The sequence below is a fragment of the Hemibagrus wyckioides genome, linkage group LG13 (assembly GCF_019097595.1).
Source record: "Hemibagrus wyckioides isolate EC202008001 linkage group LG13, SWU_Hwy_1.0, whole genome shotgun sequence".
NCBI lineage: Eukaryota > Metazoa > Chordata > Actinopteri > Siluriformes > Bagridae > Hemibagrus > Hemibagrus wyckioides.
Genome location: NC_080722.1, coordinates 3,327,501 through 3,348,960, shown reverse-complemented (window position 1 = coordinate 3,348,960; position 21,460 = coordinate 3,327,501). Strand labels below are relative to the sequence as shown.

Below are 21,460 nucleotides of genomic sequence, written 5' to 3'. Positions count from 1 at the left end.
TAAAGTTTTGTAAACTCGTAAAGTTTTGTAATATGTTGTAAAGTTCTTATCAAACCGATATATCGTGATACATATCATGTCTAAAAATATCGTGATCCAATATTCCTTCTTCATATCGTCCGAGTCGGCCAGCGTGATGAACCTGGAAGAGTTTTTGCTGTGTGAACATTTGTTAGGAACCTTTTTTAAACTGGGTATTTCCCACAATCAAGGCCTGAAGGTATGAGGTCTTGCATGAATACACTCTCTCTCTCTCTCACACACACACACACACACACACACCCATCCTCCGGCAGAGTCCACCTCAGACCTGAAGACACTTCATGTGCCACAAAGAAAGCGTTGTGCTCTCGAGTGCAGATCGGATTAGTCGTACTCTCCAGAACTGAAAACCTCACACACACACACACACACAAACACACACGTCTCGCATTCTTGCACCTAACCTGGAAGAGAGGCGAACAGATTGAAGAGATTCTGCTGTTTATTGACGAGAGCAGGAGGTATGAGCTGCCGTGTGTTGTGTTTAGTTGATATCGTCAGCGAGCTTCACCGCGCTTCAGGTCAAAGGTTCGAGTGAAGCTTTGAAGATACACCCGTGAGCCATACACAGCAGAGAGATCACAGTGGGATTAGTACACACATCCTCTCTGCTGTGTTGTGTTCAGGAGAGTTTCAGAGGTTCATCCTCACCAGATATTTTAGGGGTTCAGTCTGGATCATGAGGAGAGCTGAGAGACCTGAGACCAACTCTCTGTTCACACTTCTCTCTCCCTCTCTCTCTTTCTCGCTCTCTCTCTCCGTCTGTCTCTCTCTCTCTCTCTCTCTCTCTCTGTCTCTCTCTCTCTCTCTCTCTCTCTCTCTCTTTCTCGCTCTCTCTCTCTATCTGTCTCTGATTCTCTCTCAGTTAAGGACTTTATACATTACCCAGAATGCTGTTCGACTCCCTGCTGGCTAGAGAGATGAAGCAAGAGCGATGCGGCGGCGCTTTATTGATTAAATAAATCAACCGATTTGTTATATTTAGATAACCATCACTGATTATTGCTCCCTCTCTCTCTCTCTCTCTCTCTCACACACACACACCTCTAAAGCAGGGCAATTCTGTTCGAACCCATATATAGCAAAGGGCAGGATGGAAGAGCTGGATACTTTCGAGCTCTTTGCCAGAATTAGATCTCGTTTTTGGTGCAGTGGAATTGTGCAGGCATGCAAACACATGTTCACACACACACACACACACACACACACAAAGTAAAAGAGAGAGAGAGAAAGAGAGAGAGGGAACAGGGCAATACACAAGCAGAGTGCATGACTGACAGGGTGAGGTGCTGTGTGTGTGTGTGTGTTTAAAAGAGAGACATAGTTTCACACTCATCCCATCCTCATATTCTTTGTGTGTCTCTCTCAGTGTAAATAATCTCCTCTATTTGTTATTTTTATCACTTGGACTGTATAAGTGTTGCTGTTGATGTTCAAACTTCTTCTTCTTCTCTCTCTCTCGTTCTTTCTCTCTCTCTCTCTCATTCTTTCTCTCTCTCATTCTTTCTCTCTCTCTCTCGTTCTTTCTCTCTCTCTCTCTCTCTCTCTCTCTCTCTCTCATTCTTTCTCTCTCTCGTTCTTTCTCTCTCTCTCTCTCTCTCTCTCTCTCTCTCGTTCTTTCTCTCTCTCTTTCTCTCTCTCTTTCTCTCTCTCTCTCGTTCTCTCTCTCTCTCTCTTTCTCTCTCTCTCTCTCTCTCTCGTTCTTTCTCTCTCGTTCTTTCTCTCTCTCGCTCTCTCTCTCTCTCTCTCTCTCGTTCTTTCTCTCTCTCTCTCTCTCTCTCTCTCTCGTTCTTTCTCTCTCTCTCTCTCTCTCTCTCTCTCTCTCTCTCTCTCTCTCTCTCTCTCTCGTTCTCTCTCTCTCTCTCTCTCTCTCTCTTTCTCTCTCTTTCTCTCTCTCTCTCTCTCTCGTTCTTTCTCTCTCTCTCTCTCTCTCTCTCTTGTTCTTTCTCTCTCTCGCTCTCTCTCTCTCTCTCTCTCTCTCTCTCTCTCTGACTCATGCTTTGCTAAAGGCTGAGGTATCTTTGCTTAAGTGCTGAAGCCCCCCATGTCAGATGAATAGCTTCTTGAGATCTTGACCTCACTGTACAGATGTTCCGCTAGCAGAGGAACGCAGACAGCTGGATCGACTCCCACGTCTTTATCCCGCGTTCCTCTCTCCTTAGCCTCACTCCACTCACTGGAGAAGCGTACACTAAAGCGCAGATGTCACACGAAACCGTCAGATCAGAGTCGCATTAGGTCACGATGTCTGTTTTCTGCTGTTCATCGCTTTTCACACTGGACATCATCACAAAGCAGCTTTAGAAAAATCCAGATGTTGACTCAGTTCTCATAATAGTCATAACGTTCACGAATTGAGTGTAGGAGCTCCATAATTATGCTAAATAACAGCAAGTGAGAGGATCGCAATGTTCTGCACAGGTGTTTTGAAGTCTCCGATGTTAAATGACACTTCCTGGAGGCTCCGCCCACTTTTTATCTTGGATAAGAATGCTACATAAAATAACATTTAACATCTGGCAAGTGGGCCACTGCGTCATGCGATATAATACATGTTACGAACACTAAATACACTGTATTGGCAAAAGTTTGACTCTGAATCGACTCTGCTGCAGGAAGTGAATCAAACATGCCATGTGTTCTAGTTAAAAAAGTGATTTGACTCTGAATCGACTCCGCTGCAGGAAGTGAATCAAACATGCCATGTGTTCTAGTTAAAAAAGTGATTTGACTCTGAATCGACTCTGCTGCAGGAAGTGAATCAAACATGCCATGTGTTCTAGTTAAAAAAGTGATTTGACTCTGAATCGAATCTGCTGCAGGAAGTGAATCAAACATGCTGTTGTAAAAAATTGATTTAACTCTGAATCGACTCTGCTGCAGGAAATGAATCAAACATATCATGTTCTACTTAAAAAAGTGATTTGACTCTGAATCGACTCCACTGTAGGAAGTGAATTAAACATTTCACGTGTTCTAGTGAAAAAGTGATGTAGAGGAATTTAACTGTCCTGCACAGAGTCCTGACCTCGAACCCATAGAACACCTTTAGGATGAATTAGAGCGGTGACTGCGAGCCAGGCCTTCTCGCCCAACATCAGTTCCTGGCCTCACAAATACCCCATAAACACACTCCTAAACCTTGTGGAAAGCCTTCCCGGAAGAGTGGAAGCTGTTATAGCTGCAAAGGGCGGGGTTACAAGTCCATATTACATTCATGTGCATGTAAAGGCAGACGTCCCAAAACTTTTGCAATATACTATAAAGTGTCATGCATTGTCCTTAATATGTTATGAAGATGTAACAAGAAATCCAGATTGCATGAACAAGAAAATTGGAAACGCCTCTTTTTCCTACACTCATTTGCATACTGTAACACGATTGGTTCTTATATTTTATGACACAGCAACACTTCTTCAACATGTGCACAGATATTCTTTACTTGGTTTTATTTCTTTTGAATTCCTTTAAAAGAATTTTAGGATTAAGAAGGAAATATATTACTTGCTCATGAACTCTGTATTAGACTTTTTTTTTACCTCTAAAGCGGTGTGGAAGTACTCTGTATGAATTCTACATGAACAGGAAATGAAACATCCTGCTGTAGGATCTGTGTTTGAGGGTTTTGTTTTGGAAAAATGATGAGTGAGTGATTTAGGCTTCGTGACTCTGAGCTTATGAATGTTGCATGGAGCAGATTGCCTCTTTAATTGTGCACTAATCCCCACTACTAACCCCCTCACCCTCTCCGTCTGCCCCTTCTGGGGCTCCCAGCTGACTGGAGCCATAACACAGCACACAGGGCCATGGCTGCTGGCTAGCCAGATGGTGCTGGTGTGTGTGTGTGTGAATGGTTAACCTGCTGGCTGTCCTCAGCGCTGTCCGTCTGACTGCTCTAGCCAATCAGACATGACCAGATGGGTGTGGAACAATATTTAAAAAAAGACATGCAGGTTTTTGTAATCGCATGATCATTTTTAAAGCTTGTATGTTTTCTACACTCCTCAGTGCTTTTAGTCCAGTCAAGCAGAACCCTGGTGTGTTTCTCTGCCTCGCTGTGCTTCTTTGTCATTCAGTGATGCTTGCTGAGTGAGAGGTGATGTCAGTCCTCTTCCATGTGAACACTACAGGAACTGAATCAAATATACCATGTGTTCTAGTGAAAAAGTGATTTGACTCTGAAACGACTCCACTGTAGGGAGTGAATCAAACATATCATGTTCTACTTAAAAAAAATATCATCATATCATTTGTTCCACTTAAAAAAGTGATTTGATTCTGAATCGACTTCGTTTCAGGAAGTGAATCAAACATGTCGTGTTTTGGTGAAAAAGTAATTTGACTCTGAATCAATTCCACTGCAGGAAGTGAATCAAACATGTCGTGTTCTAGTTAAAAAAGTGATTTGACTCTGAATCGACTGTACTGCAGGAAGTGAATCAAACATGTCTTGGGTTTTAGTGTGAAAGTGATTTGACTCTGAATCAACTCCACTGCAGGAAGTGAATCAAGCATGTCAAGCGTTCTACAGAAATGTGTAATTGTTGATGTGGTGAATTGTTTCGTTAGGAGATGTTTGTTTATGAAAGCAGTCTCCAGTGTCAGTGATTTGTAACAGTCACAGAGCTGTACCAGTTTCCCAGCATGTAACTTTAATAAGGTAAAAATATTATGATGTAATAGTTTGTGATGTGGCCCCTCCTCCCAGTTCAGTGCAGACTTCTAATGCATTCACACACTGACTTTTAATGAATGCGCATGCATTTTTAAAGCAGTTTGTCAGCCATAATAAAGGAGAGAGAGAGAGAGAGAGAGAGAGGAAAGAGAGAAGGAGATGGATGGATTGACGTTGAAAGGGAAAAGAGGTAAAAAAAAAAAAAGAGGAGGTGCTTGAAGACATGTGTAAAACAGCGTGAGAGGAAGCAGTACTTAAAACCATTCATTCCAGTTTCCATTCTGTCTGCCAGTACAACCGTGTGTGTGTGTGTGTGTGTGTGTGTGACTCACACTGCATGCACATGTTTTTAATGTACACTCTTCATTGATAAATTATCCAAACTGCTCATGTCGTGTATGTGAGATGAAGTTGTACAGAGAGAGAGAGAGAGAGGATTCGGTGAGTCTTAAGCACGTAAGTCTTGTTGGAATGCTGAGCTGTTCTTCATCATTCATTCGTCGCTGATACTGTGTGTGTGTGTGTGTGTGTTTGAGAAGAAAACAATCTCCAGCCCTGCCCCAGTCACACAGCAGTCAGTGTGTTACAGGAGAGAAGTGTGCCTCAGAGCCTTTCATTCTCTTCGCTTTCTCTCTTCCCTCCCTCCTTTCTTCCTTCCTTCCTTCATTCCTTCCTGAGGGCTTGAGTGTTCTGGATAAGAGCCAGCTCTCTGCTCTGTACTTATGTTTGTCCCGGGGTCAAATTCTGCATCCTCACCTCAGATCCTTCACCTGACCATGGCACTGAGGCGACTCGACTAACGTCATCAGGCTGAGATTATTTACGGTTATTCGCTTCGGTCAGTGTGTTTAAAGGCTGATTTAGTGATAAAGACCCCTGATTATCTGGTGCTAGTAATAAAATAATAAGATCAAATACATTAACATTGCAGTTATCACCAGTCTTTAGAGTGAGCACTACTTTTTATTCTCCTTTGTTATTAAAAAGTGCAGAAGGTAAGAAATGTTAACATTTTGAAAAACACAGAATTGAATAGATTTTTTTGAGAGCCCCACCCATCTACATAAAGCTCCACCCCTAGAAACTACAGCTGATCAGAGTTAGCATTGTCACAATATCACATTTAACTGTTTAACACGCAAAAATATTTGCTAATGTTCACAAGTGTAGTCGCCGTCCCTGTTCTTTGAGCTCTAAGCTCCTGTATTAGCATGCAGTCACTTTTAGTAGCGCTAGCTACTAAAAGATTCGGCTGCTTGAAAGCCAAGTTGTAACACTATACACGAGTCAAATTTGCCTAGTAATGATTTATGCAGTTTAGGATGTTCACGAGTGCAATCGAAAAAATCTAAATGATTCGTTATGTCCAAATACCAGTGTCGCTAATTCACCAGTACTTCATCTTGGAAAATTTGCTGCGTTTCTTGTTAGATTTTTTTAATAGAATTCCACCATGTGACTGATTTGGCTGTGCTGTGAGCCTACTGAAAACAGAGTAAGAAAAGGGGGCGGAGTGCAGGGGAAAATCATTTCCTGCATTATCTCTGTGTTCATTTTACTAGTGAGGAGAAGAAAATATTGTCGCTTGCATGCTATGCAACACGTTTGAGTTTCAGTGCAGAAGCAGAACTCATAACAAACCTCCTATTGTATTTCTCTGACATCTGACTGACTCTGTGACTCCTCACGGCACGAAGAGAAGCGCCCAAACATGTCAGCTCCAAGTCAGCATTTAAATCCAGATGATGAGCTCCAGAGGCAGATGTTTTAACTGCTATCTCGCAAGTTCAGCAATAAATCAACGAAGAGGACGCGCCGTGCTTCTGAAGGAAAAAAGGACATGCGCATCATGGTTTAATGCGGAAATTAATCAAACATTTTAAAAAAATACACAAGCTAGTGGTGAGGGTTGAAGGGGGAAAACGAATGATGGAATTCTTGGAGGAATTTTAGGAATTTTTTGTTATGAAATTATTATTATTATTTATGTATTTATTATTTTTTGTATTTTTATTTGCATTTTTATTTTATTATTATTGTTTTTATTTTATTACATTTTTTTAGAGCTGGTGGGGATCCAATACACACTGATCAGCTGATTGGATATCAGAGAAACATATTGGAACTAATGGAAAAGATTAGAATTGGCTATGAATAAAAAATTATTATTATTATTATTATTATTATTATTATTATTTGCAACTGGACATGTTTACGTATAAATAGATTAGTTATAAATAGATGCATAAGACACGGAGGTTGCTGTAGTGTGGTTAAAGGCGTGTCCACAGGGAGGAGGTGGAGAAATTTTAGGGAGTCGCAGCTGTACACCAAGCACACGAGGGAATAGGAGAGGAATGTGGAATATAATTGCGTTAAAAAACAGAGTAAGTAGCATGTTGACGTATCAGGACACGTTAGCGCTACAGATGGTATGAAAGTGTTTAAAGAGATCAGATCTGCATGCTTCCATTCAATTTCGGTTCAGATCCCTAATAAACATGCCAAAGGGACATAAATAAGGAACCTTTAGAAGAACCAGACTCTAAGGGGAAGTTATTCTCTTCTGGGTGACCTTTCTTACTGTCAGCCATCTTGTCTAAATGAACTTTCCTACTGTGCCATGAGTCATCAGCCATCATGTTCTGAAGGAATTGCGTCAGGAATTGGGACAAGAAATTGCATCAGCCATCTTGGACTCGTGTCATCACATTCAATTTCTGCCATTTGGCAGACCCTTGTCCAGTCTTGAAGCTTATCCAATGAACTTACTTACTGTCACTCATACTGTCTTCCACTCCATGGAGCCATCAGCCATCTTGTTCCGAATTGGGACATAGCATCATCGTCAGCCATCTTGTTCTGAATTGGGATACAGCATCAGCCATCAGAACAGCCATCTTGTTCCAAATTGGATCATCAGCATCATCGTCAGCCATCTTGGACTGGTGTAACATTTCTGGCATTTGGCAGACCCTTATCATTCTCATGCAACTGATCAATGGAGAGTTAAGAGCCTTGCTCAAGGGCCCAGTGGTGGCAGAGCTACCTTCAAGTGTCTGTAGTGGAGAACCTTCAATATAGTTATACTACTAGTAAGCCCCGCCCACAATTCACACCTTCTGGGAGAAGTATTAAACATAGACCAACACTATAGGATCAACAAGCTCTACAATATAATACAACTCTAGAACCAACTAAGGTAAGCAGATGACAGTGCCACCAAGTGGTGTGGAGGTGACTTACAGCTTCTATTTCCCTGAAAACAACCTCAACTAACTCCAATGACATGCATCCAGGGATAAATATGCATCTTGGGAGTCTACAAGCATTTTAAAAATGAACAAAATGATCATTTGTTTCTTTATTTGACCTTTTTAACGATAAAAGACATTGTGACGATTTAGGAGTTTAAGAACGATTCTGTTCTCGAACAGCTGTGACTTTCATTCTTTTTCTTTTTGTTCAGGTAGATTTTTCAGTATCGCTCTAACAGCTGTGTTTTTCTAATAATGTGAACAATAACAAGACCTGTGTTATGAACAATAACAAGAATCCTCGAGCAGCCTTTAAGGGAATAAGGGAAAGAGTGGAACATGAGCAACGCCCTGCTTTATTAGTGTGGAGTTTGTTTAAAGTGGACCCCCCTGATTCACCCCCCTCTCCAACTCACACACACACACACACACGCTCCCAGAATGCCGTGCAGGTGGCGTGAGTGCTGGCGTGCAGTAGAAAGGGTTTGTGAGTTATTCAGTGTTTTGAAAGGCGTGCCTTGAATACCAGGGAAAGAGATGGAGAGTCAACACAAGTCTTTCTCCATTCCTCTTTTCTCAAACGGTCACTTGTCGGTCGTTTGTTTTTCTTTGTGCCGAGTGCTTATTTAGCGCTGGACGTTTACGACACATAAACCTTCTTATGAAAGAGTTATAGCGACTGAGAATTTGGGTTCAAACAACAACATGACCTGCTTCTGCATCTCTGTTTCCTTTAAATCAGCTGATGGGAAACAATGCTAGTGTTGTGTGTAACTTCATCCAGAACTATTATCACTCTGTGTGTTCAACATGTCACACTCATCTGATAATAAGAGACATAATGCTTATGAAGCCCACCTGATTAAAGGCATCAGGTCATTAGACCGGGCATTAGACAATTAAGGTGACATCAGAACCCTTCATCCTGATAAACATCTGCATTACTGTTCTTATCCTTCCTTATCAACAATCAGGTGTACTACCAGTGAACCTTGCAGTCCTGATTACATTTCCTTCAGTGACCATAACAGCCCATTTTCTATCAAAGTGAAAACAGGAAGTGATGTGACTAGTTCGACAAATCAGGAAAGGAGATGTGAACCTGCGTTCTCCAGAGGCAATGGATCGGTTCTCCGGGCTTTAAAACACAATGTTCTCTTGCAACCAACCTCTTCCCTCAGACAACCATGGAGCCTGGAAAATACCTCAAGTGTGAAAGCACCTTCAAAGACCACAATGTCTGGTGTGTACAAAAGATTCTCACTGATGATTTTCCCTCGAAGGACTCATCTATGGAGGCCATGTGTGCATGTGTGCTGTTCAGTATGCCACTAATCCAGAGCATTTTAGGTGAAGACACATATAATCTGTGTTTCCTGAAGGTGCCATTTTCTCAGCTAACAAGAACTCGTTAAGGTTCCACCATAGAGTTAGAGCTGGAGTTTGTTTTCTACAGCTGTTGTTGCTTAAACCTCAAAACCGCCATTAACGCTGTTCGTTCTTCTCAAAAGAACACAATTAGGATAGAAGGATTTGGGAGACGCCCTAGAAAGCAACAAGAACAACCAATGAACATGTGACTCATCTTCCAGAGCACCTTCTCTCACTTTCCACCCTTTGGAGATTAGATCATTTATTTGATTTTGGTTCTACTCCTGTGGTCAGCTTTTTAAAACTGGAAGATTCTCAAGAGCTCTTGGTTGCTGTTGTAGAAAGGAGATTATTTACAGTTACAATATTTCCTGTCCAGTGTCACCCAGATGAGGATGAGGTTCCCTTCTGAGGTTCCCTTCAAGGTTTCTTCCTCAGATCATCTCAGCGAGTTTTTCCTCAACACCGTCACCTCAGGCTTCTCATTAGGGATAAAATAGTAACTTCTGGTCATCTGTGAGGAGCATAAATTCACCTGGTACATTAGTGTAACCCCCGAACCCGGCACGTCACTGATACCCCCCGAGGCAGGGGGGTCGATAAGAATGAGAAATATTCGGTTCTTGGAGGACGGACAGGTTTTTTAGTTCCGTAAGTCTAATGACAGGTTGTGAAACCAGTCGGTGGTGAAACGCTTCATTTTAATAACTGAGCAGTTCAATGCTCTCCCGCGTCTCGCTGGGTGACGGATGGAGTGGAGACAGATCTCCTGTGGAGAGACAGAGGAGCCAGAGCATTAGCGAGGAACCACAGACACGCCTCATGCACATGCAGAGACACTTTACTGGGCCTCACACTGCACCTGAGGAGCTGAGGTCTGTCTGATAGATACAGGACGTCCATCTATTCATCCATCCATCCATTAATCCAATTAATTAATTAACTAATCAATCCCAATATCAGTATTATAATGGCGTTTATTTGTTAAGGAAAGGGCCGTTGTATATTATTATAGATTCATGAATGAACCTCTGCACTCTAAATCACACTGAGGTATAAATGACAGGTTCTGGTCACTACAAGCCCCCAGGATCCCAGTTTACACAGAGGTATTTGTTTTTCAGACCACATCTGTCATGGCTGAGGCTTTGTTCTCTTGGTAGGGAATTTGCTTCAGTGCTGTAATTAGCACCAGGAGCTTTTTCTCCTTCTCTCTGCACCGAGCCGAACATGTGTGAGGTTTGAGGTTATTTTAAATAAACGCTGCTTTGAAATAAAATGTGCCGCTACACTACAGATGCTGTAGGCAGTCATGCACACACACACACACACACACACACACAAGGAGGTGGAGAACTCGAGAGGCTCGAGGGTGGAGAAAAAGGGGAGGGGAGGAAAAAGAGCGAAAGAGAGAGAGAGAGAGAGAGAGAGAAAGAGGTGTTGCTTTTCATCCAGCAGTGTCTGCACAATAGAGAAGGCACAGAAAGTGTGCTGCAATTCTGCTCAGAAACAAACAAAGAGAGAGAGAGAGAGAGAGAGAGAGAGAGAGAGAAAAGAAGGATAGGTTTGTTCACAGCTCCTGGGAACTGACAAAGACTTGAGGCACTTGAAGGAAACAAAGAAGGAGATCGTACAGTTTCAGGGCAGGACGTGGTAGAAGGAGGGAAGAAAAGAAAAGAGGAGGAGAGAAGAGAGAAGAACGTTTTCTTCGTCGAAGAGCAGAAGCCTAGCCGGTCTCTCTGGGCTGGACTGGATGAAAGCAGGCGTCTGGACGCTTGGGTAGATGCGATCACCTTCACCATGCGGAGTGACCCTATTCTGTTCGCCTCTAGGGGTGAGTGCTTTTTAGGCAAAACCTTTCTAGGAAGTTAAAATGGATTGTGGATCAATGTATGGAAAAATGAAGAAAGACTGTATTATGACGAGTTAGCCCGTAGCATGGCGAGCAGAGGTTCAGACTCCAGCAGCATGTGGTTCCAATTTTGGTTCCACGCTCTGTAGAGTGTTATGTTACGCCGGAGAAACCTGTAGAAGAAGAACAGAGAAGACGAAGCACTGGGGAGAAGCTTTAGAGTAACAAGGTTTATGAAGGTTTTAGAAGCAGCTACAAACTAATTTTAGTCCATTTGTAATGAGAGCATGAAATAAAGATTTAACTAGATAACTAGATTAGGTTTCTTTATCGAGGATGTCATCTGACAGACTGCCTTTGGGAAGGAAGAACGCTTCATGTTCTTGCAAAAAACAAAAACCCCAAGCTGTTTCCTCACTCTACATTGTGCTAATACTGAGAGTTCTAATTCCAATGCCCTTTTCTGATGTTCTCTTGTAAAGATTTGGACTTTTAACCAGTAAATGATGGAGGAGGATGATGATTATTGGTGGATCAGTTGTCCATGTTTTCAAGTCCAGTTTTCCAAAAGCATCGCACGAGTGTTTATCTTCATATCACAATACTGAGTTTTTATCAGTAAGGAATTTAGGAATAAAACACGCCACGTTGTGCTGTGAGTTGGAAAAGAGTCAACTGTGATAAAGCAGACATTATTTTCCCCAAGCGTTTTATTCCTCTTATACCTCTGACATTTGCTAATATTTCTCTTATTTACCAAGCAATGGTACAGTGTACGTTTTATCCATTTAGAGGTACGTTTCATGTTGTGGAACGTCTGCGCATCTCAAGTTACAGCGGCTTTAAAGAGCTGTTCTCTCGCAAAATATTACAAAAAAATGACCAGAATGTCCTAGCTTTCTGGATGTAAATATATATTCCAGAACAAGTTTTAGAAGAGATAACAAACTCCCAGGTATTGCTCCTACCTCTGGCCAATCAGATTCAAGACTTCAGAAGATGACCCATAATGAAGAGATTAGAATTTCTGATGAAGCCCAGTGACACATCATGGGCTGAGGGTACTGTTTTTAATGAAGCAATACACTAGAGATTAAGGAAGCAGTGAGTATCGCTTTCAGTCTGTTGATATTGCTCACAATTCTGACAAATTTCCCCTTCTTGTGCCACAAATATCTGCACCTGCTCCTGTCACAAGTTCCAGCTGTGTAGCCTTATTGATCCACACTACCTAAAAACACCCGGATTTACCCCCAAGCCTCATGTTGCTCCAGTGTTTCAGTGTATCTCACTGCGGATGCTGTAAATCTGTACCAGAGACCTGCCGCTGTAATCATAAACACTCTACACATCTACTCATACTGAACGTCCTGAAACACACTCACGTTAATAATCCTGCTCTCGCCTGTTATCTATTTCTGAGTCAAGGTTTCTTCCTCATGTCACACCTGATCTGTTCATCAGAAATCTGAAGCTGCTTTGTGAAGCTGCTCTTTTTGTTAACAGAGCTGTACTGTATTCTACTCGAACTGTTCCCACTTCCTGTGCTAGGACTGGCTAGTGTTTCCTTCCTAACAGACTTCTAATTCACCTCGTGGACGTTTCCTCGACATAGCAGGATGCCCTAAATGTCCACAGGAGTTGATCAGTGGAGATGTTTCAGGATCAGTTTGAATTTCTTGTCAGATCAAATCACAACAAAATCTGCATCACGCACATCTCAATCAAAGCATGTCTGACATTTCTGACATGTCAAACATCATTTCTGACATTTTACTACTTCCTGTTTACGGACACTCTAACCCCCCACCCCCGACCCCACCTCTCCCTGCAGTATGATGGACAGCCTGCAATTAGCTAACATCCATCATGAGTTCTGAAAAACTGAACGCTTCAAGGTCTTTGAAGGAATTCATTTCTCAGCTTCGTGACAATAGCTGTTAGCCATTTTCACACTGTTTAAACCTTGAAAGTGAGCCAAAATCTGATGTTTATCCAGTTGTTTTACTATGGTTGCTATGGCAGCATAAAAGACTTCTCAAAGTCCAAAGCTCTCCGGCTAAACTACGGTGAACACGGACGTGGCTGTGCATGGATTTGGATGTGTGCATGAGGTTCTGCACTGCTTTGACCTCAGGCTAGCCTGTGACTGCATTTAATATGTTTATTAGCATTTATTACAGTTCAAACGTTGTGTTACTTGGCACTCGGTCAGTGTGTGTGTGTGTGTGTGTGTGTGTGTGTGTATGATGTGAGTGTTTCGTGAAGGGGGCTCCCCTTTTTGACAGTTTTTCCCCGGTCACAGCCTTTTAAAAGCTTTTACATGCAGACATTTTTCAGATTTTCTCCCTCATCCACCTCTCTCATTTACTCTGTCAGCAGTTTGGCTTAGGTACGCAATCTTTCATCTCTCCCTCACACACACACACACACACACACACACCCTCACACACACACACACACACCCTCCCACATGCAAACACACACACACTGACAGCTCATCTCTGTCACCCCCTTATTAACATAAGACAGGCCTTTATCAGGCCAACTGAGTCTGATCTCATGGGGGATTCTGGGTAATGTCTCTCCTCTCTGCCTGTCAATTCTCTGTTTGTTTTCTCTAAACATTTTACAAGTGTATCACAGTTTTGTACAGCACTGTTCATCATTATACAGCACTATACAGAACTATATAGCACTATACAGAACTATACAGAACTATACAGAACTATACAGAACTATACAGCACTATACAGAACTATACAGAACTATACAGAACTATATAGCACTATACAGAACTATACAGAACTATACAGCACTATACAGAACTATACAGAACTATATAGCACTATACAGAACTATACAGAACTATACAGAACTATATAGCACTATACAGAACTATACAGAACTATACAGCACTATACAGAACTATACAGCACTATACAGAACTATACAGCACTATACAGCACTATACAGCACTATACAGCACTATACAGAACTATACAGCACTATACAGAACTATACAGCACTATACAGCACTATACAGAACTATACAGCACTATACAGAACTATACAGCACTATACAGAACTATACAGCACTATACAGAACTATACAGCACTATACAGCACTATACAGAACTATACAGCACTATACAGCACTATACAGAACTATACAGCACTATACAGAACTATACAGCACTATACAGAACTATATAGCACTATACAGAACTATACAGCACTATACAGAACTATACAGCACTATACAGAACTATATAGCACTATACAGAACTATATAGCACTATACAGAACTATATAGCACTATACAGAACTATATAGCACTATACAGAACTATACAGCACTATACAGAACTATACAGAACTATATAGCACTATACAGAACTATACAGAACTATACAGCACTATACAGAACTATATAGCACTATACAGAACTATATAGCACTATATAGCACTATACAGAACTATACAGCACTATACAGCACTATACAGAACTATATAGCACTATACAGAACTATATAGCACTATATAGCACTATACAGAACTATACAGAATTATACAGCACTATACAGCACTATACAGAACTATACAGAACTATACAGCACTATATAGCACTATATAGCACTATACAGAACTATATAGCACTATATAGCACTATACAGAACTATACAGCACTATACAGCACTATACAGAACTATACAGAACTATATAGCACTATACAGAACTATACAGAATTATACAGCACTATACAGCACTATACAGCACTATACAGAACTATACAGAACTATACAGCACTATACAGAACTATACAGAACTATATAGGACTATATAGGACTATACAGAACTATACAGCACTATACAGAACTATACAGAACTATATAGGACTATACAGAACTATACAGAATTATACAGAACTATACAGAACTATACAGAATTATACAGCACTATACAGCACTATACAGAACTATACAGAATTATATAGGACTATATAGCACTATACAGAACTATACAGAACTATACAGAACTATATAGGACTATATAGCACTATACAGCACTATACAGAACTATACAGAATTATATAGGACTATATAGCACTATACAGAACTATACAGCACTATACAGAACTATACAGAACTATATAGGACTATATAGCACTATACAGAACTATACAGAACTATACAGAACTATACAGAACTATTCACAGCATTATATGGCACTTCATAGCATTATGCAGTATTATAAAGTGCTATACCACATTATACATCGTTATACAACACTCTACAGCATTGTGGCTGAGAGGAGTCATTTTTCAAGGCACCATGAAGTCTCTCCACCACCCGAGATGAGGGTTTCTCCAACCACGGCCCCCTCATCCTCATTCCCTCTTCCCTCAAGTGCGGTTTACACATTAGTGCTTTGTAATCCACTACACACGCACACACTCACACACACACACACACATTTTCCCTCTCATTGATGATCAGTGGTGTGTTCGGTGTCTCTGTACATCTGGAGGTTTACTGTAGTCCATCATTAACGCTGGAATGGAGCATCTGCTGGATATTTATAGCCTGACTCTGCACTTTAGCGTTTAGCGTTACCGTGTCATTTAGCTGTCACACACTCGCTCAGATGGGCATTTTACAGATTCCGAAACGTCCCTTCATTCACTTCTATCCATCAGGGGATATTCTGTGAGAACACCTGGAGGAACATTTACTGATGTGTGCAGTTTGTTGATTAAACTTCCTGATCAGATTATTGAAACAATCTCTCAGAGTCATGTGGGGAAAAAACAAGCCATTATGCTAACCTGAGCAGTGAGGTTTTTAATAATAATTTAGTTTGTAAAAAATTCCTGTCAGGTTAGCTCATAATAGCCATCCGGTCAGTAGTATTAACTGTGAGGATTATTCTATTTTTATGATTCTGAATGATTTTTATGTATATGACTAAAAGATCGTGTGATAAATCATGTCAGGTTAGCTCATACTAACTAGTTGCCTAGTGTTAACTGTGAAGATTATGAACATTTATAAATATTATGTAAAAATCCTGTCAGGTTAGCACATGTTAGCTAGCTGCCAAGTATTAAAACTGAAGATTTTTCTTAAATCCTGCCAGGTTACTACAACTAGCTAAAATCCTGTAAGGAAATCTGTCAGGTGAGTTTAGGCTAACTAGCTAAAATCCTGTCAGACATCCTGTCTGGTTACCCAATGTTAGCTAGCTAAAATCCTGTCAGAAATCCTCTCAGGTTAGTTCATGCTAGCTGGCTAAAATCCTGTCAGAAATCCTCTCAGGTTAGTTCATGCTAGCTGGCTAAAATCCTGTCAGAAATCCTCTCAGATTAGTTCATACTAGCTGGCTAAAATCCTGTCAGAAATCCTCTCAGGTTAGTTCATGCTAGCTGGCTAAAATCCTGTCAGAAATCCTCTCAGATTAGTTCATGCTAGCTGGCTAAAATCCTGTCAGAAATCCTCTCAGGTTAGTTCATGCTAGCTGGCTAAAATCCTGTCAGAAATCCTCTCAGGTTAGTTCATGCTAGCTGGCTAAATTCCTGTCAGAAATCCTCTCAGATTAGTTCATGCTAGCTGGCTAAATTCCTGTCAGAAATACTCCCAAATTATTTCATGCTAGCTAGCTAAAATCCTGTCAGGTTAGTTCATGCTAGCTATCTAAAATCCTGTAAGGGATCCTGTCAGGCGAGTTTATGCTAACTAGCTAAAATCCTGTCAGAAATCTTGTCTGATTACTTAATGCTAACTTGCTGGCTAGTGGCAAAAGTGACAATTCTCAAAATGCGTGAATACGACTTAAATATTCTTACAGAAATCTTATCAGGCTAGCTCTTGTTAGCTAGCTGACTAATGCTAACTGTAAAAATGATTGTGATAAAAACTGTAAAATATCAATATGATGTTAAATCATTCAGCTCCACTCCACATGATGTCACCATTTTTGGAGATGGAGCTCATTTTTGCTGTTTTCAGCAGTGGAAAAAGAGTGAGAGACACCGGCACCAGGAAGACTTCACACCCACACACACACACACACACACACACACACACACTGTGTAACTACTTCACCAGCGACAGTTCATAGATAATTGCGGTGCTGTACCCGAGCCAAGAACTTTCAAGAACCTGCTCATAAAGAAATTGTGTGTGTGTGTGTGTGTGTGTTAGGATTTAGAGATGAGGTGACTGGCTACATGGTGTCAGTGCGCTGGTATGTCCCGGTTCGTCTGTGGTGGCCAGGCAGCAAAGTAGGCCAAATATCCAAAACCACGGCGCTGATTCTCAAAGCTAAACGCCGGCAGAAAAAAAATAAAAAAATTCCTGGCTCACGGTGCCGACAACGCGATCCTATTTTCAGCATCCTGGATTCTCAATTTCGGCTCAAACCCGCAAGTGGTTTATACACCGAGTTCACCACGTGTGCAAGAAAACTGTGAATAGACATTATACTAATGAATAAAATCCTGACAGGACGTCTGATACCAGTCCGTACGCTCAGACCATCAGACTGGGCAAACTGGAAGAAAAACTGCTTCCTGCTCCCCGAATGTTTGCTTGTATTTGGATTGTACATTCTATAGACACGCCCCTTTCACATCCTTTTCGGAAAAAGCTTCTTGCTTATTTAAAGAATCGCTCTATAATCCGCAATCGAATGTCCAAGCTAATGCTAATTCTAGATGAACTACCGTAAAATTTTGGGGGCGGAGCTTTGTGTAGAGTTGCAGGAATCTTAATCAGTTGAACTGTTCTTTTTCCACAGATATTACCAAAAGCACATATAAAACTGTTATTTCTTATAGTAAAGTTTCGAAGTATGTCAAAGTTTTGCCTAAAGTCAAACCGAACAAAATTGTTTTTGAGATTTTCTTCACACTCGCGTGTGTATGTTGACCAGATGTAAAAAAAAAAAAAAAAAAAAAAAAAAAAAGCAATGCGTGTTTCCAGTACAGCTCATTTGCATGTAGCCACGTCCACAAAAGTCCATTAAAGGTAAAGCATGCAAGGGCTGAAAACATGAAACGAGCCATAAAGTGCAATCCGTGTTTCCATTACAGCTCATATACTGTATATGTAGCCACGCCCACATAACTCCATAAAAGGTAAAACACACAAGGGCTGGAAACAGGAAATGAGCTCTAAAGGGGAAATAAAGCACAAAGACTGGAGTTGTAGATATTTTGACTCACTTCTATGCCGATGCAGTGTGACGGGACCTGACAAGGTGAAAAGCAATTTTACGGAAAAACCTGGTGGTGAAACTGGTGTGACCTGAAAACAGAGGAGAGGAAACAGACCTGCATTGTACCCAGGTGATCATCCACACCACAGGCAAGGTATCTGATTCAAAAGCCAGCTTTCATCCCCTTTAACCCTCCTTTCCTTCAGAAACATGATCTTAATCTTCCTTCAGCTGTTCAGGCGTTTGTTTACGCTTTACGGCAGACACAGACAGAGACAGCCATCCTCTGTTTATACTCTTCTGAACAATTTGTTTTATCAGTCTTTCATTTATGGCTTGGTCTTGACTTGCTGCTTTTTTATTCGTCGTATTCTTTACTTTATGTTCTGGATGTTTCTCTGTGTGTGTTTACTTTATATACTGTGAAGTCGAGGTTTACATGAAGAGGATTTGAACATGAGTTTCATGAACACCAAACGTCTTGTATAATGCTTATAATCTTGTTTAATTATATATATATATATATATTATGTTATTGCAATATATTATATATATCTTGAATTTCACCTCTTTATCCTGTCAGAATCAGAGTTTCCTTGTTGCTGTTGTTGTTGTTTTTGTGTCAGTTTGAATTACATTACATTAAGTGCATTGAGTAATCCCAAAGTATTAGCAAACGTGCTACCTCGTTTTATTTTCGCGGCTTATCGCAAAATCCGTAATGCTACACCGCTGACATGTTTTCGTAATTCCCGTCTTTCAGCCCAACAAATATTTTAAGCATTCGGAAGCCATACAGACAGCAACACAAACCTTTCGGCTAAAATGACTGCTTTAGAGTTTCAAAAATGTCAATAACCAATGGCATGCACTCACTCCACCGTGCAATAAAAGTTAAGTAGTCTTTATTAGTCACATATACATTACTGCACAGTGAAATTCTTTCCTTCTATATTCCCTCCCTGGGGTCAGAGCACAGGCTCAGCCATGATACAGCGCCCCTGGAGCAGGGTGGGTTAAGGGCCTTGCTGAAGGACCCCTGGCAGTGGCAGCTTTGCGGTGCCGGGGCTTGAACCCCGATCTTCCAGTCAATGACCCAGAGCCTTAACCACTTGAGCTTCCACCACCCCACAAAAACCAAACAGTTCTCATCTAGAAATACAGAGAAAAACAAAACTAGCTGCAAGATAAGGCTGGAGATATGATGCGATAATATCAGCACTGTGATACTGAGACGAATACTGTGATGTCACAATATGCTTTCATAAGGTAGAGTGAATTTTTTTTATTATATTTTTTTTAAGTAATGACAACATGAGTGGAAGTAGGGTTAAAATTGTAAAAAATTATTTTATTAAAATAATCATGATAATTTAAATCAGTAAATTATAATAATGTTTTATTAAAATGTTATAAAATAAAAAAAAATTATATATGATGCGATAATATCAGTACTGTGATGCTGATAGGAATACTGTGATGTCATAGTATGCTTTCATAAGGTAGCGTGAATATTTCAATATCTTTTTTAATAATAATAATAATAAAAAAAAATAATAATAATTAAAATAATTAAATAAAAATAATTGGTTATTAAAATGTTATAAATAAATAAATAATTTTTAAAATAATAAAAAAATTCTGCTTTTTAGTTTTATTTGTTTGTTCGTTTCTATTTATGTTAATTATCAGTACAAATAATTTTTTTTTTTTGAAACGCAGCACCTTCTTTGAAAACAATTTGTTTCTTTAGACAACCATGATATGGTATTTTTCTATCATAAAAATAAAGTAATAGTTTGTTTTGTCCGATTGGTCACCATGTCGCCGCTGCTGTATAAAATTTGCATAAAGGTTTTCTAAGCTTTTTGCTGCAACCAATCAGCTGCTTGCATTTCTTCCATCACTTTTCTGTCTGCGAGCATTTGCTTTTCGTGGCTAAATTTTTCAGACCTCGGGCTTAGCGGATGACAAATGCTCTTGTTGTGTGTGATCGTATATCTCAGCTATACTTAACTAAAAAACAAAATCAGAACAAAATGTTCTTGTGGTTCAGTGATTCAGAACTTCCCGCTATCTTGGCGTCTCTGAGCGAGAACGGTGACTTCACCGCTCAGCGTTTATTTACCACCCGAATCACCCTCGACACTGCTCGCATCATTCTTTTATTTAATGTCTGTGATTTAGTCATGGTGGAGTTTCAGTAAGTTAAAAATTCATCATCAAGCATTAAGGAGGTGAGAATAAATGAAACAGGATGAAATTCTTCTTTAATAACCACAAAGCTGCTGTTTTGTCTCTCATCCAGACCACAGATACCCGAGAGAGCTCTAGACACACATAATAAAGTATTAATAAAACATTCGCTCAAAAATGCTGAATCCTGGATTCTGATTGGTCAGAAGATTTTTGCTTCATTTTCAAGTACAGCAGCTTGGACAGTAGCACAGCTACAATTCATAGGTTTATCATGTAAATGTGCTCATTCTGATACGTTACTGTTTCTATAGTAACCGCTCGCTTACAGGTTAGGGGGAAAAAACATGAGGTGGTTTTTATGTAACACTTATGGAAGGAGTCTCCGGTTCCAGAGCTAACTTTTCTGACATCTTCGATACAGACAAGTTGATGTATAAAACGAGAGGCTGGTAAAAGAGGAATGAGTGTTTATAGCTGCGTGCGGCATGGTGGCTTAGTGGTTAGCAAGCAAGAAGGTCCTGGGTTCATATCCCGGGTTCGAACAGGTAGGGGCCTTTCTGTGTGGAGTTTGCATGTTCTCCCCGTGCCTGTGTGGGTTTACTCCGGGTACTCCGGTTTCCTCCCACAGTCCAAAAACATGTACATTAGGTTGATTGGTAATTCTAAATTGCCCATAGGAGTGAGTGTGTGTGGTTGTCTGTCTATATGTGGCCCTGTGATAGACTGGTGACCTGTCCAGGGTGTACCCCTGCCTTTCGCCCAATGTGTGCTCCAGCAGATTCCTGTGACCCTGATTAGGAATAAAGCAGGTATAGAAAATGGATGTTTGTAGCTGCTATAATGTAAG

General features: G+C 40.6%; 1 protein-coding gene across 5 annotated transcripts in view; it reads left to right on the top strand.

Annotated features, from left to right (window-relative positions):
- afap1 (actin filament associated protein 1) overlaps positions 1 to 21,460 on the top strand; it is an 85,599-nt gene that overhangs the window by 22,845 nt on the left and 41,294 nt on the right. For 2 of the 5 annotated variants that reach the window (XM_058406191.1, XM_058406190.1), the window contains exon 1: positions 10,802 to 11,179. The exons of 1 other annotated variant lie outside the window; for it this stretch is intronic. In XM_058406191.1, coding sequence (XP_058262174.1) covers positions 11,146 to 11,179 — 34 coding nt within the window. In that variant the 5' untranslated portion in view covers positions 10,802 to 11,145. Of the gene's footprint in view, positions 1 to 10,801; positions 11,180 to 21,460 lie in introns of those variants that run through there. 2 more of the 5 variants (XM_058406194.1, XM_058406193.1) reach the window with 1 other exon arrangement.